This window comes from Sus scrofa, chromosome 7 (genome assembly GCF_054392235.1).
Source record: "Sus scrofa isolate SSC_HxYL_T2T_F1_AM1 chromosome 7, Sscrofa_HxYL_maternal_Yorkshire_Landrace_v2.0, whole genome shotgun sequence".
Taxonomy (NCBI): Eukaryota; Metazoa; Chordata; class Mammalia; order Artiodactyla; family Suidae; genus Sus; species Sus scrofa.
The window spans coordinates 124,696,278-124,713,370 of record NC_139389.1 but is presented as its reverse complement, the minus strand read 5'-3'; the positions used below and the strand labels follow the sequence as shown (position 1 = coordinate 124,713,370).

General features: G+C 41.8%; 1 protein-coding gene across 6 annotated transcripts in view; it reads left to right on the top strand.

Annotated features, from left to right (window-relative positions):
• The window catches only part of ATXN3 (ataxin 3), a 36,989-nt gene extending 23,874 nt beyond the window's left edge, over positions 1-13,115 (top strand). For 2 of the 6 annotated variants that reach the window (XR_014808838.1, XR_014808837.1), the window contains exons 10-12: positions 4,656-4,750; positions 8,282-10,610; positions 12,671-13,115. Coding sequence is in view for 2 of the 6 variants with exons in the window: in XM_013989211.3 (XP_013844665.1) it covers positions 4,656-4,750; positions 8,282-8,376 (190 nt within the window). In the remaining 4 variants the exon portion in view is untranslated. Of the gene's footprint in view, positions 1-4,655; positions 5,338-7,969 lie in introns of all 6 variants that reach the window. The other 4 variants (XR_014808836.1, XR_014808839.1, XM_013989211.3 and 1 more) reach the window with 4 other exon arrangements.
• Positions 13,116-17,093: the final 3,978 nt, after the last annotated feature.

Below are 17,093 nucleotides of genomic sequence, written 5' to 3'. Positions count from 1 at the left end.
ACCCGCATCCTCATGCATACTAGTCAGGTTCATTACCACTGAGCCACAATGGGAACTCCCTGGGTGTTTCTTTATAACACTGGCTAACATTCGGAATCTTGTAGGACTCAGTAGGCAAGGAGCTGAGAAACCAGTTTTTGCCTTTGACTAAGACTTCCTTGATTACTAAGCCTAGGTGGGTTCTTAATAGCTTCTATTTTGGGGAACATGGCTCTAAGTTTTTTGAGCTGTTTCTTCCCTCTGACCTTTCCAAACTGCCTGTGGTGTTAATTTGTTGTTCATTGAAATATAGAGGTTTCATGGGGTTTTTTTGGTTTTGTTTTTCTCCTGTAGAGTATTTGAAGCTTCACACTTATGTAGTAGCCACAGTGTTCATGCATTAAGCATGAAAATACTGTTGAAAGTCTGTTACAAATTCATAGTTGGGAAGAGTTGTTTGTTGGAGAAAATCTTTATTTCTCCTTTCTATTTTAAATGATACTCTTGCTGGGTAGAAGAGTTGTTAACTGACTTTTTTCATAGCCATATTATATTATTTTTCCTCAAGGTCATCGCCAAGTCCAGTGTAACTGTCATAAAACCCTGAGCAAATTCTCCTACATCAGCTCACTCTATAACCTCGGTCACTATAGAACCGTGACTCACGTGTTATGAGCATCAAATGAGGCAGTGTGTGTGAAACTGTTTTGTAAACTGTGAAGTAGCCTGCAGATATATGGTAGCAGTATTCATGTCTTCTCCAGGTGTGGCTCTGAAATGATGCAGATTCTTTCTGTCACTAAAAAACTCCGGGAAACAGAGTTCCTGTTGTGGCACAGTGGTAGTGAACCCGACTGGTAACCACAAGGACCTGGGTTCCATCCCTGGCCTTGCTCAGTGTGTCAAGGATCTGGCGTTGCTGTGAGCTGTGGTGTAGGATGCTGACATGGCTCAGATCCCACATTGCTGTGACTGAGGCTGTGGCCAGCAGCTGCAGCTCCGACTTGACCCCTAGCCTGGGAACCTCCATCTGGTGCAGCCCTAAAAAGATGGAAAAAAAAAAAAGTTTCCCAGCAAGGAGGGAAACAGATGTTTCCATAGCGATGGTTTGCTGTGTTGTTGTTTTTTTTTGTTGTTTTTTGTTATTTTTTTTTTTCCTTTGGTCTTTTGTCTTTTCTAAGACTGCACCCGAGGCATATGGAGGTTCCCAGGCTAGGGGTCTAATTGGAGCTGTAGCTGCTGGCCTTTGCCACAGCCACAGCAACACCATATCCGAGCCACATCTGTGACCTACACCATAGCTTACGGCAACGCTGGATCCTTAACCCACAGAGCAAGGCCAGGTATCGAACCCGAAACCTCATGGTTCCTGGTTGGATTCGTTAACCACTGAGCCATAACAGGAGCTCCTGCTATGCCTTTTTGATTACCTAATATTTGAGCTACCACTTCAGTGGCCTGGCATAGTTTATCAGGGTCTAGTTTAAGAAACAGAAACTACTTAGAGATGTTTTTGTTTGTTTGTTTGTTTGTTTTGTCTTTTTGCTATTTCTTTGGGCCGCTCCCTTGGCATATAGAGGTTCCCAGGCTAGGGGTCGAATCGGAGCTGTAGCCAACGGCCGATGCCAGAGCCACAGCAACGCGGGATCCGAGCCGCGTCTGCAACCTACACCACAGCTCATGGCAACGCTGGATCGCTAACCCACAGAGCAAGGCCAGGGGCCGAACCCGCAACCTCACGGTTCCTAGTCAGATTTGTTAACCACTGTGCCACGACAGGAACTCCAACTTAGAGATGTTTTAAGCAGAAAAGTATTTAATACAGAAATTAATCTTAGGAAGAGATGGAGGGGCATACTGTAGGCCAGGTCTCCAGAATACATACCACAGAGCATCTTGTTGGAAGAGCTGCAGTGCTGCCCTAGATGGATGATGGGAAATCAGGATATTGAATTTAAAAACACACTGCTCTAGCTGTGAGCCTAGGACCAGGAAGCTGCCACCACAGTTGCCTAGACATGGGAACCTGAAGTCTGGCCCCAACTGCAGCTGCCAGGAAGCACCATTCTGGAACTGGCATCTCCGTGGCTTTCCTTGCCAGCAAAGAACAACCAAAAGCAACAGGAAGATGCCTGTGCCTCATCTCTGCCTTGTAAATCTCCTGCAAGAGTTGACTTGGTAACCAGAATCCTAGCTGTAAAGCAGTCTAAGACACGTCGTTTTTATTTTTCCAGTTTATATAATACTGAAGGCGCATTAGAAGGCACAGAGGGAATGGATGCTGATTTGTAGTTTGAACATGTTCCTTCTTTCAGTATCACCATATATGAAAGATGTAAAAATTGTCTCCAGGTTGGCAGTTGATTTACTTCTCCCTTACATGAGGTTAAAGTAGAATAAGGGTTATCCCTCTGAAGTTGCTGTCTCACCCACCACTCCCTTCCTTGCACTGTGATATACTTTCTTTTTATTTTTTATTTTTTGCTTTTTAGGAACGCACTTGCAACATATGGACGTTCCCAGGCTAGGGGTCGAATCAGAACTGTAGTTACCAGCCTACACCTCAGCCACAGCAACGTGGGATCCGAGCCACATCTGTGACCTACACCATAACTCATGGAAATGCCAGATCATTAACCCACTGAGTGAGGCCAGGGATCAAACCTGCGTCCTCATTGATACCAGTTGGATTCGCTTCCTCTGCGCCAGAACGGGAACGCCAATGATACACTTTCTTGAGAGGAGAGGAAGAAGGCCTGGAGAGGATGTGCCAGAAATTCCTTGTCACAGCCTGTCTTTCTTGTGCCATGTTCCAGAATCGGGATGTGCTAGCAGGAGCCCCTGCCTATGTGTCCGTCACTAGCCATGCACAGCTGAGTCATATACCTGAGCCTGTGTCAGTGTCTGGCTTAGAGGCCGACAGGGAGAACCCACAAGTCCCACTGCCTCAATCTGCTCATCTTTAAAACACAAGATTAAGAGGGACCCTTAACAAATGTGCTTTTCTATTTTAAAACTTTTAAATTGTGCCTCCTTTAAAAATCCTTTTATGCATTTTTAGAAAACTGTACCTTCTTGCTTAGGTTGTCAGCTGTTTATAAGCTTTGTTTTTTTTTTTTAATTTTTAGCATATATGTATATATATATATATATATATATATGGAATAGTTTTAAATTTACATAAAAGCAAAAGTAGTTCACAGAGCCCCTAGACCCTCCACCCAGACTTCCCAATTGCTGATATTTCTGAACCACTTGAGAATAACTTGCAGACACGATTTCCCGTGACAGCTCTCAACACTTGAGTGTATATTTTCTAAATACAAGGACACTCCCCTACATGTTTACTTCATAACCAGCATGTTTAAATGTTTGAAAACATGGATTTTAATGACATTGATTTTCCTTTTGAAAAAAAAAATACAAGAAGCTATTTTAATGCAATAGATACCATAGAAACTTGATAATGGCAGCTTAAATAGTTTTTGTTTTTTTTCATTTATCAAGTATTTGGTGACAGGCACAATTTTAGGCACTGGGGAAACAAGCAGTGTAGGCCTTGAGCTCTTGTTGGTTTACACTCCAAAGAGGGAGACAGAAGAGTCAGATGGTGATAAGTTTATGGTGAAAATTAAAATGGAGTGATGGGGAATTCCCTTCGTGGCTCAGTGGAAATAAATCCAACTAGAATCCATGAGGATGCGGGTTCGATCCCTGGCCTTGCTCAGTGGGTTAAGGATCTGGCATTGCCATGAGCTGTGGTGTAGGTTGCAGACGAGGCTCGGATCCCCCATTTCTGTGGCTGTGCCTCAGGCTGGCAGCTGTAGCTCCGATTAGACCCCTAGCCTGGGCACCTCCATATGCCGCAGGTGCAGCCCTAAAAAGCAAACAAAATAAAAATAAAAAACAAAATAAAATGGAGTGATGAGAGCCTGGGAATGCCAGGTGGCCACTTTAGGGGGGTGTTAGAAAAGGTGTCCCTGAGGAGATGTTGAAGCCAGATCTGAACGGCAAGGAAGCGGCCACGGAAAGATCATGTTAACTTGCGTGGTAATTTGAGAGACTTGAGCTTCTCGAAGGTGCTTATTTCAGTGACTTCCAGCAATATTAGGATCTGTAAACCAACACATTTGCATAAAAGTAGCTACCAGCGACTCCTTTGTACAATGTGTTATTTTGCAGTGAAAGTATCTACCTATTAATTTGGTAAATTTGCATTTTGTGTCTAGGTTTCCTAGGATCGGCACTGTGATGCTTTTCCGTAATTTTTATCAGACTGATTGCTCTTTCTTAAAATTGAAGCATAGTTGATTTACAGTGTTGTATATTTCTGGTATAGAGCAAAGTGATTCAGTTAAATATATATATATGTATACACACACATATTGTTCCATTTTAGATTATTACAAAACATTGAATACAGTTCCCGTGCTTTCCAGTAGGACCTAGTTGTTTATCTGTTGCGTGTATAGGGTGTATCTGCTAATCCCTCTTCCCCTTCGCTAACCGTAAGTCCATAAGCTTGTTTTCTATGCTCTTGCCTTCTTTTTTGGTGTTCATGCCACTGACTCTTTGTTTTGTATAACCATTTGTTTTCCATGGGAATAGTTTTTCTCATGGCATATTTATTTTTAGGTTTTCTTTTTTAAACATACATTCACTCTTGAATGTTTCAGGCAGCAGCAGCAGCAGCAGCAAGATCCACCAGGACCACTTACACATCCATGTGAAAAGCCAACCACAAGTTCAGAAGCACTTAGCAGTGAACTTGGTACGCCTCCCTAACCGTATGTCCCATTTGTTACCTGCAAGCTCTGTTTGACACACAGACTCCTTGTGATTTGGGCTTTATAGTCTTTTTTTTCTCTCCTCTTTTTAATTGAATTGCAACTCTTGAATGAATTTGCAATCTATTAAACTTCCATAGATTAAGGAGCAGGCTGACTCCTTAATGTACCTAAGTGCCATTAAAGTACTCAGTGAATGTTTTGCTTAAAATTATAAACAGTTCTTTCAACTTCATAGTAATTAGTACATTCTCTAAAAGTTCCTCAGAGATAATGAATATTAGTAGGTGGAAAATAAATACATTTTACCATTTGGAAGACTAAACACATCTGAGTATAGTCTAAATTACAATAAGAAGTCTGGAATTACTTATCAGACCTTGGTTTAATGGGTCTGAAACTTTGGCCAGTTATTGGTAGTAGAAGTTAAGTGAAAAAAGAAACTGTACCTGACAAGGAACTTGTAAGTAGAATATGTAAAGAACTCTCAAAACTGAAATAAGAAAGCAACCTGAAAGGATGGGCAAAGGATTTGAATAGTCACTTCACCAAATAAAACATACGGATGACAGCACATGAAAATATATGAAGGACTTCTCACTGTGGCTCGGCGGATGAGGATGCAGGCTCAATCCCTGGCATCGCTCAGTGGGTTAAGAATCCAGCATTGCCACAAGCTGTGGTGTGGGTCACAAACGTGACTCGGATCTGGCGTTGCCGTAGCTGTGGTGTAGGCCAACAGCTGCAGCTGCGATATGACACCTAGCCTGGGAACTTTTGTATGCTGAAGGTGCAGCCCTAAAAAGAAAAAATAAAATAAAATACATGAAAATATGTTTAACATCACTAGTCCTTAGGGAAATTCAAATTAAAACCACAATGAAATACCATTACATACCTAATGAATGGCTTGATAAAAAAATCAAATTGACGGTACCAAGTGAGTGCAGGCAAGAATCAGAGCAACTAGAAAGCTCACGCACTGTTAGTAGGAATGTAAAATGGTAATTTGGAAAAGGGTTCAGTAATTTTTTAGGAACTGAAATGTACACTTAACCATGTGATCCAGTAGTTCCCCTCCTAGGTATATAACCAAAAGAAAAGAAAACTTAGGTTCGCATAAAAACTTGTATGTGAATGCTTATAGCAGCTTTGTTCATAATTGCCCCAAACTGGAAACTGCTTAAATGTTGTCCTTCAGCTGGGGAATAGATGCACAAACTGTATTACATCCAAACAACGGGCTACTATTTAGCGATAAAAAGGAATGAACTGGTACTTACCCCTACTCCTCCTGCTAAGTACAGCTAACAACCCTGGACATTTGTGTAAAACAAATAGAAGAAGAATCTGAAAGATAGATAGAAGGCAGAGGAAGCTTAAGACCAGAGGAACAACATATCAGTCGGTATCCTGGGTTTTCTTTTTGCCCAAAGAAAAGCCCAAAGGACTAGGAAGACATAATGTGGGATCATAAACACTGTAGTCCAGCCAGCCTGGACTAGGGAAATAAATTGATCCTACTGCCACCCTACCCCAAGGCAAAGGCCAACTGGGAGCCTAGACTTACCCCACCTGGTGGTGACAAAGCACATCTCCCCCTTCTCCCGGCCAAAGTGGTGTCATAAAAGGCCAGGTGGGGAGTTGGGATTTTCATTCCCTCCATGAGACACTGAGTCCCTCTTTCCTGTGGCGTCAGTGGTCCTAGGGAGCCTGGACGTCCACCCAGGAATAAGGAGGCATCCCTCTGGCTTCTCACCTGGGTAGAGTCAAACGAGGTCCAGTGGAGAGTCAGGACTGTCACTGATTTGAGGCGGTCATGAGGCCACCCCCACAGTGTCAGTGAGAAGCAGAAATGAGGCATTTCTACTCCAGTCAGGGAGGTTTCAGTGGAGGACAGTGGAAAGTCACAACTCCCCCATGGGTTCAGCAGTGATGGTCACACACACTCTCCCCTATTTGGCAGCAGCAGGACAGCACTCCTTTTTCTCTGCCAGTGCTTGTGTCAGGTGAGACCTACTGAAAGAGGAGTTTTAAATAAGATTCACAGCCTTGTAACATGACACTCCAAATGTCCAGGATTCACTGGAGCATCGGTTGTCATATCAAGATCCTGGATAATTTCAGCTTGAATAGGAAAAGAAAAACAATAGACACCATTATCAAAATGACATTGATGATCAAATTATCTGACAAGGATTTTAAGATAGCAGCCATCATATAAGTGTTATAATGAGCAATGACAAACTTGCTTGAAACAAATGAAAAAAAACAGCCTTAGGAAGAAAATAGAAGATATGAAGAAGAACCAAATGGAAATTTTGGAACTGAAAAATACCTGAAATTTTGAAACTCATTGGACAGACCCAACATATGAATGGAACGACAGAGGAAAGAAGCAATGAACTTGAAGACTGAACAGTAGAAGTTACCCAGATTAGTGGTTGCCTGCAGTTAGGGAATGTGTGCGGGAAAGAAAAGTGGATGTGAATAAAAAAGGATGCCAGGAAGGAGATCTTGGTGGTACCATGACAGTTCTCTGTCTTGATTGTGGTGGCGGTGATTACATGAACCTACTCACATGACAGATACCATAGAACTATGCAAAACGTTGTGCCAGTGTCAGTACTCAGGTTTGGATTTGAGCTGTAGTTATATCTGGTTTAATTACTGGGTGAAATTTAGCCACAGTGTACACAGGACCTCTCTGAACTACTTTTGCACCTTCCTGTGGATAAATAATTATTTCTCAGGACAGACTTTTAAGTAACAAATTAATAGGCCCAATGTTAAATTTTCTTTCCCTTAGCAAACAGAACCAGTGGATCATGCTAAGTGAAAGACTCCATACTCAGAAGCTACTTATGTACTGCATGATTTCATTTATGTTGACTTGCAGGAAGAGGCAAAACGGTAGGGCAGAAAACATGTCAGTGGTTACCTTGACCTAGGGCTTGGGCATTGACTACAAAAGGGCAGTGCGAGGGAATTTTTTCGGTCAGTGGAACATTCCTCTATCTGGGTGGTGATGGTGGTTATACCACTCTAAGATTTTTCAAGACGTCTAGAACTATAAAAGAGTGGATTTTTTTTTTTTTTGTCTTTTTTTTTGCCATTTCTTGGGCCGCTCCCATGGCATATAGAGGTTCCCAGGCTAGGGGTCTAATCGGAGCTGTAGCTGCCAGCCTAAGCCAGAGCCACAGCAATGCAGGATCTGAGCCGCGTCTGCAACCTACACCACAGCTCACGGCAACGCCGGATCGTTAACCCGCTGAGCAAGGGCAGGGATCGAACCCGCAACCTCATGGTTCCTAGTCGGATTCGTTAACAACTGCGCCACGACGGGAACTCCCTAAAAGAGTGGATTTTACAGCACATGAATTTTCAGAGTCAACAGAGGAAACTCTAGTAGTCAAATAGACATTTTCTAAGAGCTTACCTTTTGATGATTTTGAAAATTTTCCAAAAATTTCTAAGAAATAACTGTTTTGTTTTGTTTTTTCTTCCCCCAACAGGTGATGCCATGAGTGAAGAAGATATGCTTCAGGCAGCTGTGACCATGTCTTTAGAAACTGTTAGAAATAATTTCAAAACAGAAGGGAAAAAATAATACCTTTCACAAATCATTTAGATACTCATACTTTCCAACATTATCCTGTGTGATTACAGCATAGGGTCCATTTTGATAATGTGTCAAAGAACAATTTTCAACAGAGGAAATAAGATTTAGGTGGTTTGCAAACAATAAGATGAGATGATGGAAAAATGCATTCGTTGTCAGGACTAAGTAATGATCGTCCAAACACTAGCCAAAGAGGCGTTCAGCAGCTAAACTTAAAATAGTTTTCTAAATGTTCCTTTTTCTTTTTTGAGTGTGCAATATCTAACATGTCTAAAATTAGGGCATTTTTCTTGGATCTTTTTGCAGACCAACTAATTATAACTAGCTCTTGCCACAGAACTTTTCCCATGCATTTTGTTTTCTTTTCCTCCCTTCTGCACAGGGAATTTGGCTCCCTTGCATCATCTTAGAGTTGCTCTTATTTCTCATTAACCACATTAACCTCTTTAGGATGGTGTCTCTTTACTGTATTGATAATAGTAATGGTTCCAGAAGGATAAGCCATTCTCCCTTTGACCATGTATCACGCACTTGGGTGTTTTTTTCATGTTATTTCCTCTGATCACAATTTCTCTGCTACTGGGTTTTCATTGCTTTCTACAACTCTTGAAAGATGGCAGTCTTCCTGGTTTTGCTTTTTAAGCCCTCTATGATGGGATCCTTACTTCATGTTTTTGGTGCATTCCTACACTCTGAAATCAGCCCTGCACAAGTATTTGAGAATAAATGAGAATTTTGTTCATGTGTGAGCAACATCCTTTCCCAGATGCTTTGTGAGTGTCTTCTCAGTTATGTCAGAACTTGACAGGTTTGTTTTAACGCTCTTTCCCACACCTTGTTATTTCCTTTACTTCCACACTTGAGGGAAATAGGACAAGCATAGCATGCAAAGCCAGGTTCCTTCTGTTCAAAAAACATGCAGTGCCCACCATGAATGTATGATGAAATTTGGCCTTCAGTTTTAGTAACAGTTTCATTTGTTTTTTTTCTCCTGTGACTGGAGCTGTCTGTTCTGTTTACATTTGGGTCTTAGAATGTAGATGTCTGCTTCTGCTGTACATCTTTCAGTAGGTATAGCTTTGCCAGAGCTGATGATCTAGAACATGAACGTAATCTACCAACAAAACTCAGTTTCTACTGCGATTTGACACGTCCGTCGTATTTAAATAGCTTAGAATTACAGAAGCCACAGTACTCAGTGAGTTTGTAAATAAGAAAGTCTTTAGTTTTGATAGCAATTCTTTAATTGGGAGACGCAGAGAGATTCTTCCTGGGTCAGTGCAGTGGGAGGATTTTGGTGAAAGTCAACCATGTCTCTCTGAAATGGCCCTTTTAGATTCCGTCATCCATTTCCCTTCCTGCATTCTCCATCCACTTTTGAAGCCCTTCTGAATGTTGACTTGTTCATAAGCTAAAATTTAAGAGGAAAATTCAGCTGACAACTTAGAACATTCAAATCGTGGTGGATCGCCAGACTCTGGTGTGTGGCTACCCACATTTTATCAGGGAAAATTTTTTGATGTAGGATTAATTGCTAGCTGAAAAGAGAGGAGGAAATGCCTTTTATTTATGATTATAAAATAGTTTTTTCTTGGATAGAGAAGTTTTTTTTAGTCATTATTTTGTGCCAAGTTAGTTTTCTGAAGTTCCCCTGGCAAAAAATTAGATGGTTTTATTTTAAAATCTGAAGTTTTCTTTTGACAATTGAAAATGTTTCAGAAGGATTATAAAACCTTAGACCTGAAAGGGATGTTGGAGTTTGGTACTACTCTCTAAGATTTACAAACCAAAATATTTTAAGATCGAACATTTCTATGATTTAACCCTAGTGAAACAGTCATATTGGACATTCGGCCTTTACCATTTCTTACTGAAAAATTATGTTAAACTTTTCCTGCATTTGAATCGATGAGCTCCCTAAAATAAAAAAATGAATATGCATTTAGAAGTTTTAACCTTAAGAGTTTATAAAGTTGTTATATTACACACACCTTCTTAAAGCACTTAAGGAAATATGGCATGTTGACCTTTGTTAGGAATTTTTTTTGAAGCAGAGTTGAGCACACACTGGATGTATTTGAATGTGTTTATTTAGTTGTGAAATGATTGTATCATTAGTGGGGGAGTTCCCGTCATGGCTCAGTGAAAACGAATCTGACTAGTATCCATGAGGAAGCAGGTTTAATCCCCGGCCTTGCTCAGTGGGTTAAGGATCCGGCACTGCCATGAGCTGTGGTATAGGTCACAGACGTGGCTCCGATCTGGTGTGGCTGTGGCTGTGGTGTAGGCCAGCGGCCACAGCCCCGGTTTGACCCCTTGGCTGAGAACCTCCATATGCCACAGGTGCGGCCCTAAAATGACCACAACCAAAATCATTAGTGAACTGCCGTTCAGCATGGATTGGCTTAAATTTAATTGAACATTGAGGTTCCGTTTCTTAACTGATTGGCCACTATGAAAAGATGCACCAATGCTCATAAGCAGAGTAAGAAAATTTAAAGGTTACACAAAGCTGTAGTCCACAGGTCAGGAAGTGCTGTTTACTTTAAACCACCTGCAAGTCAGGGGCAATGAAATTCACAAAAACTGTCCTGCTAAGAACTTTATATAAAGATTTCCATTCTTTTTTACCAATTGGGAACACCTTAATGTTTAATATTTAAACTGTTTGTATCATTTTTCTAATGTATAATTTGTATAGCCAGGGTAAAATACGTACGGTGGCCATGCTGGTGTTATAAGTAAAGTTTCGACAAGCTTTGGAAATAACACCTCCGCATTTATAGATGTCATGGATTTAATAAGTAGTTATTTATGTTTTAAATTAACATCTGATCTAAACCATCAGTATGCATTTTTACAGGAATTAGCATATGAATATTTCAGTATCATAAATTGTTGGGAAAGGTTGCTACAGGTAAACTATTTCAGCTCTAAGATATTGGCCAAATAGTTTACAATTCAAAGATTATATAAAGAGGTGCTTTTTTTTTTTTCTTTAAAACTTTTTCTTAATTAAGACTTTATTCATGCCAAAGTTAATGGGGAAAAAAGCTCAAAACTAGTTGAGGATCACTAGAGGCAAAACTACCCATAGTCTACATAGTTTCATTTACTATTAAGTGGAATCAGGTAAATTTTATGCCAGTAAGAGCCTAACTCACATTTTTTATGTCTGCATGTTTGATACTATTTTATTAAATAGTATCATGCTAGTGCCAGGATTTACTAAATGTCTTAAAATTGGCCCATTGGGCCTGTGCAAGTTTAGAAAAGATTGATTCTCAATGCATAAACAAAATATATTGATTATAGTTGGAATAGTTTAGTTTGAAAATAAATTTTGATGTTGTAAATTCTTCAGAGGATGCCATAGTTAACACTGATGACTTCCTATTAAAAACTTTGTCTGCAGTTGGAGAGGCCTAAGACCATGACTTTCAAAGTAAATTGTTGTATTTGGATCCTAGCAAGTGTGGAGATGTCACAGATGTGATCTTAAGTAAGAAAATCAAATTGGATTAACTAAGCATTTGAGCACTGTAAATGATTTTTCATATTTTCAGGATAAAACCTTTGCTTCATTTCTGGTCCCTTTATAATGCCAACATCTTTGGCTAAAGAAATGAACTGACTTGTATTGTTTTTTAAAGTCTTAAACATAAAAAAATATTTTTGTTCCATTTTGTTGTCATGAATGAGAAGATTACTGATACGGTTGGATAATTCTTGAATTTTTTTTTTTTTTAATTTGAAGAAAACCTCTGCTAATTTTTAATTTTTTTCCAAAATGGCCTGGCAGTTTGAGAATTAATGCTATAACCACTCTGAAATTCATAACATTTGGTGTGTTTAATTAATAATAGTATATCAATAAATATTTTAAGACTATGGGTTCATAGACAGAGAGTGGGAAGCATTAATGAAATATGTGTGGAAAAGCCTGGTTTATTTAGAGAGCACTTCAGTTGTCTTCTACATGGTTTAAGGGTGAATGTTCCCCCAATTTTTTTTTAAGAGGAAGACATACATTTGAATGTGATCATCTAATTTCTACAACACTGGACTACTAGGAATAACTTTTTTTTTTTTTTTTTTTGTCTTTTGTCTTTTTGTTGTTGTTGTTGTTGTTGTTGTTGTTGTTTTTGTTGCTATTTCTTGGGCCGCTCCCGCGGCATATGGAGGTTCCCAGGCTAGGGGTTGAATCGGAGCTGTAGCCACCGGCCTACACCAGAGCCACAGCAACGCGGGATCCGAGCCGCGTCTGCAACCTACACCACAGCTCACGGCAACGCCGGATCGTTAACCCACTGAGCAAGGGCAGGGACCGAACCCGCAACCTCATGGTTCCTAGTCGGATTCGTTAACCACTGCGCCATGACGGGAACTCCAGGAATAACTTTTTAAAAATTACTGTTCTGTATAAATAAACTCTGTAATTCAAGTACAAAGAAACACCTGATACAAAAAGCATTCTTTTGGCCATGACACAAGTGCACTGTGGCAGTGCCGTTTGCTCAGGACCCAACTCTGCAGCCCTTCTGTGTGTGCTCCTCTGCGTTGTTTTGCTGTTAATACACACACAGGCCTTCCTCTCTTGTCCCTAGAAAAGCTGGGCTTCCAAAGCACTGTTGAACACTGAGGATACTGTTGTTAATGTGGATGTTTGATGAGTCGTATTTTAAATATCAAAGATTATTAAATAAAGATCATGTTTGCTTTTTTTATTTCTGTGTGTGTGTTTATTAATTCATAGCCTTGCTATTCCAAGTATGGTTGGAGCATCTGCACCCCTGACAGCTTTCCAGAAATGCACTTTGAGGCTGCACTCCCACCTATTGAATCAGAACCTGTACTTTTTAATAAGATCCCCGGGGATTCACATGCAGAGTGAATTTGAGAAGCACTATTTTATGCACTGTGATGAATGAAGCTGGCCAGGGGGAGCCCACTGAGACTCTATTCCAACTAACTGCTGCCGGAAGGCCCATTATTACTGGGTCCTCTGATCTTTTCTAAGAGGCTAAAAATTCAGTATTTTTATTTGAACTCTGGTGTTTAAACATTGGCTGAATTGTTTTAGGGTTTTTTTTTATGCTTTGGGTTTTTTTTGTTTTTTGTATGTGCGCACTCGTGTGTGTGTGTGTGTGTTTTGGCCACCCCATGGCATACGGAGTGGCCAGGGATCAGGGATCTGAGTTGAAGTTGCCACCTACCCTGCTGCAGCAACACCAGATTCTTTAACCCACTGTGCCAGACTGGGGATCGAACCTACGTCCCAGTGCTCCAGAGATGCCTGCCATCCTGTTGCACCACAAGAACTCAATTGTTTTTTAACCCTGAAAACCAAAGTACATTAGTAACAACTTTTTTTTTTTCTTTTATGGCCACACCTGCTGCATATGAATTTCCCAGGCTAGGAGTTGAATCTGAGCAATGTGGGATCCAAGCTGTATCTGTGACTTAACACTGCAGCTTGCAGTAAGTCCGGATCCTTAACCCACTGAGTGAGGCCAGGGCTCAAACCCACATCCCCATGGACACGATGTCGGGTTCTTAATGTGCTGAACCACAGCGGGAACTCAACAATTTTTAAGAGTGGTGTTTTTCCTCATTTTATCTAGCTCTGGGTACCAGACTCACTATAACTGCTGGAATCCACCTCAACTGATTGAGGGTTATAGAATCCTCAGGTTTTATTTATTTTTATTTTTTTATTTTTTTGGTCTATTTTAGCTATTTCTTGGGCTGCTCCCGCGGCATATGGAGGTTCCTAGGCTAGGGGTCCAATCGGAGCTGTAGCCACCGGCCTACGCCAGAGCCACAGCAACACGGGATCTGAGCCACGTCTGCAACCTACCCCACAGCTCACGGCAATGCCGGATCCTTAACCCACTGAGCAAGGGCAGGGACCGAACCCGCAACCTCATGGTTCCTAGTCGGATTCGTTAACCACTGTGCCACAACGGGAACTCCAGAATCCTCAGGTTTTATAATGAGGGTTGCATATCTGCTTTAGCTTTAATTAGGATCGGGCACAAGTTTTGAAACAAGAAGTTCAAACTGATTACATGCATCTTTTTAGCATAACTTCATAGCTTAGTCCTCAGAAGGACCAATCCATTGAATTTGGATGCCACCAAATAACTCTGATCTCATCAATATCACCTGTGGACTGTATGAAAAAAAGTTGATATGAAGGCCCAGTTTACTTGTCAGCTAAAACCTTTTACTTTTGTAAAAGTTAGGGAAATTTCAGGCTGTCCTCTTGAAGATCGTGTGTTTTAGGTTCCTTTTAACCATTTTGTGTCTGTATCACCGACGCTCATCTTTTATTTTGTAGGTAAGTAGGGTGCCGCTGACCTCTTCAGCCTGTACCCTGGACGTCTCCCCTTTACACACTGTGGTCCCAGCGGGCCTCCTTATAGGTCTTCAAAGAATCCAGTTGCTTTCCCGCCCCCAGGCATTACCCCTTTGCCTTTGCCCTTTTGCTCTTCCTGTCCCTAAAGTCATTGGCCATCCCCCCGCCATGAGGACTCTCTTTCAACTGGACTCTCACCCCTTGCTGGACCTTCTTCTCTCAAGGTTGTTCCAGTTCTCCCTGGGTCAGGAGCCCCAACCCCCCTTTGTCTCACAGAAGCTTCTAGAGAGAAACAATTCCCATATCATTCATTCCCTCATTCCACAAGATGTGTGCCCTTACCATGTGCCTGGCATGGTTCTGGGTTCTTGGAGCAGACCCGTGGATAAGATACTCTGCCTCTGCTTGCATTCGGATGGGCCTTTAGGCAGAGGAAACTCTTAAATTACTGAACATGGCTTCATAGCGTGTTAAGAGCTATGCCTGTGCTGTGAAATAGGAAGACAAAACAGGATGACGTGATAGCGTGTCCGTCCCTGGGAGGGAGGGCAGCTTCAGACTCGGTTGGAGGGAGGCCTGTGCAGAGGTGACCTTCAGACACCTGAAAAATGACGGGGCAGCCATGCAAAGGTGTGGCGCCACTGCAGTGACCACAAGGGCTCGGAGGTGGGGGTGGCTGCTGTCTCTGAGGCACAGAGAAGCCTGGAAAGGCCAGCGGGTAATGAACTGGCATTGGGATGTAGGCAAAGTCTTTTCATGTCCAGTTTCCTAAAGATGAGTTTGGATTGTATTTATATTTTATTACACCAAACAATCTGGCTTCCCTTTCTAGAATATCCTCTGCTCTTTAGACTACTTCAAAACTTCTTTAAAAACAAACAAACAAACAAAAAAAACAGCACACTAAAGGTATTGCTTAATCTATCTATCTCAGATCACGATTTTAAGCAAGGCTTCCACTTCCCACTGGTGCTTTTTGGTTTCCTTCCTGTTGTGTTTATGCGGTCGTTTTCATCACTATCAGAAATGACTACTAAGTTTTGAAAACTCAGCATTGTATTTTGCTTGTCAACCCACACCGTCAGCTGTAGTCATTGAAATCTGAGTAGCTCCCTTTTGCCTTTCTCCCCTTCTAGTCCAGGCCATCACATCATGTGTGAGCAGGTGCCACATCATCTTACCTGTTCCCTAGGCCGTTGGCCTCACTGTTTCAGCTCTGGGAAAGCTGCTGAGCCTGCCACTCGTTACCCTTACGTGAGCCTCCTTACTGTCGTCAACATGTTATAGGGAAGAACAATGTGTGACTATTGGAAAGGATGATGCCAAAATATTTGCTGGTATGGTTGTATGCCTTGCAAATACGAGGAAATTAACTGAAAAGTTACTGGAACCGGGAGTTCCCATTGTGACTCAGTAGGTTAAGGCCCTGACATTGATTACCCTTTTGAGGATGTGGGTTTGATCCCTGATAATCCACCTTTGCCGAACGCTGTGGCGGCTCAAATCCAGCATTGCTGTGGCCGTGGTGTAGGCCAGCAGCTGCAGCTCCAATTTGACCCCTAGCCTAGGAATCTCCATGTGCCACAGGTGCAGACTTAAGAAAAAGAAAAGTTATTGGAATTAATAAAGGAGATATTAGAGCTTGTTTGTAAACCAGCAATATAACCTGTTAGAAAAGTACCAAGCTCAATGATGTCTAATCCTGGGAGTGCCAGACAGGTCGTAGGTTCTAAGCGAAGGTGAGTGGAATGGCCCTTGCCTCAGCCCCGAGCCATACGTTGTCACAGAGTCCCCAAGCATCTCTGCTTGTGCCCAGAGTCCTGCCAAATCTCTTGGTAAATAAATCAGTTGGGCTCTGGCAGCCACCCCCCTAAAGTGGCTCAAACCCAGCACCAGAGGACAGGAGGGAGCAGATTCTACACCGTCTCCACTGCTTTCATGTCTTCTCCAAATCAGATACACTTTCTCCAAAAGCTGTGTTCCTATTGTACACAGGGGCACCTCTGCCTCCAACACTGAAAAGCTTCTCAGGCCCAAAGCAGATTTAGCTTCTTTGAACAGTCATCAAAAAATGTCTTCCAGGGCCTTCTAGTTAAGTACAGAGGATCACTGCATGACTCCATTTATATACTTAGCCTAGTCCTGTCCACAGAGGCAGGAAATAGAGTGGTGGTTGCCAGGGGCGAGATAGAGCAGGGAATAAAGAGGGTTTTTGTTTTTTGTCTTCTTAGGGCCACACCCTTAGCATATGGAGGTTCGCAGGCTGGGGGTTAAATCAGAGCTACAGCTGCCAGCCTATGCCACAGCCACAGCAACTCAGGATCTGAGCCGTGTCTACGACCTA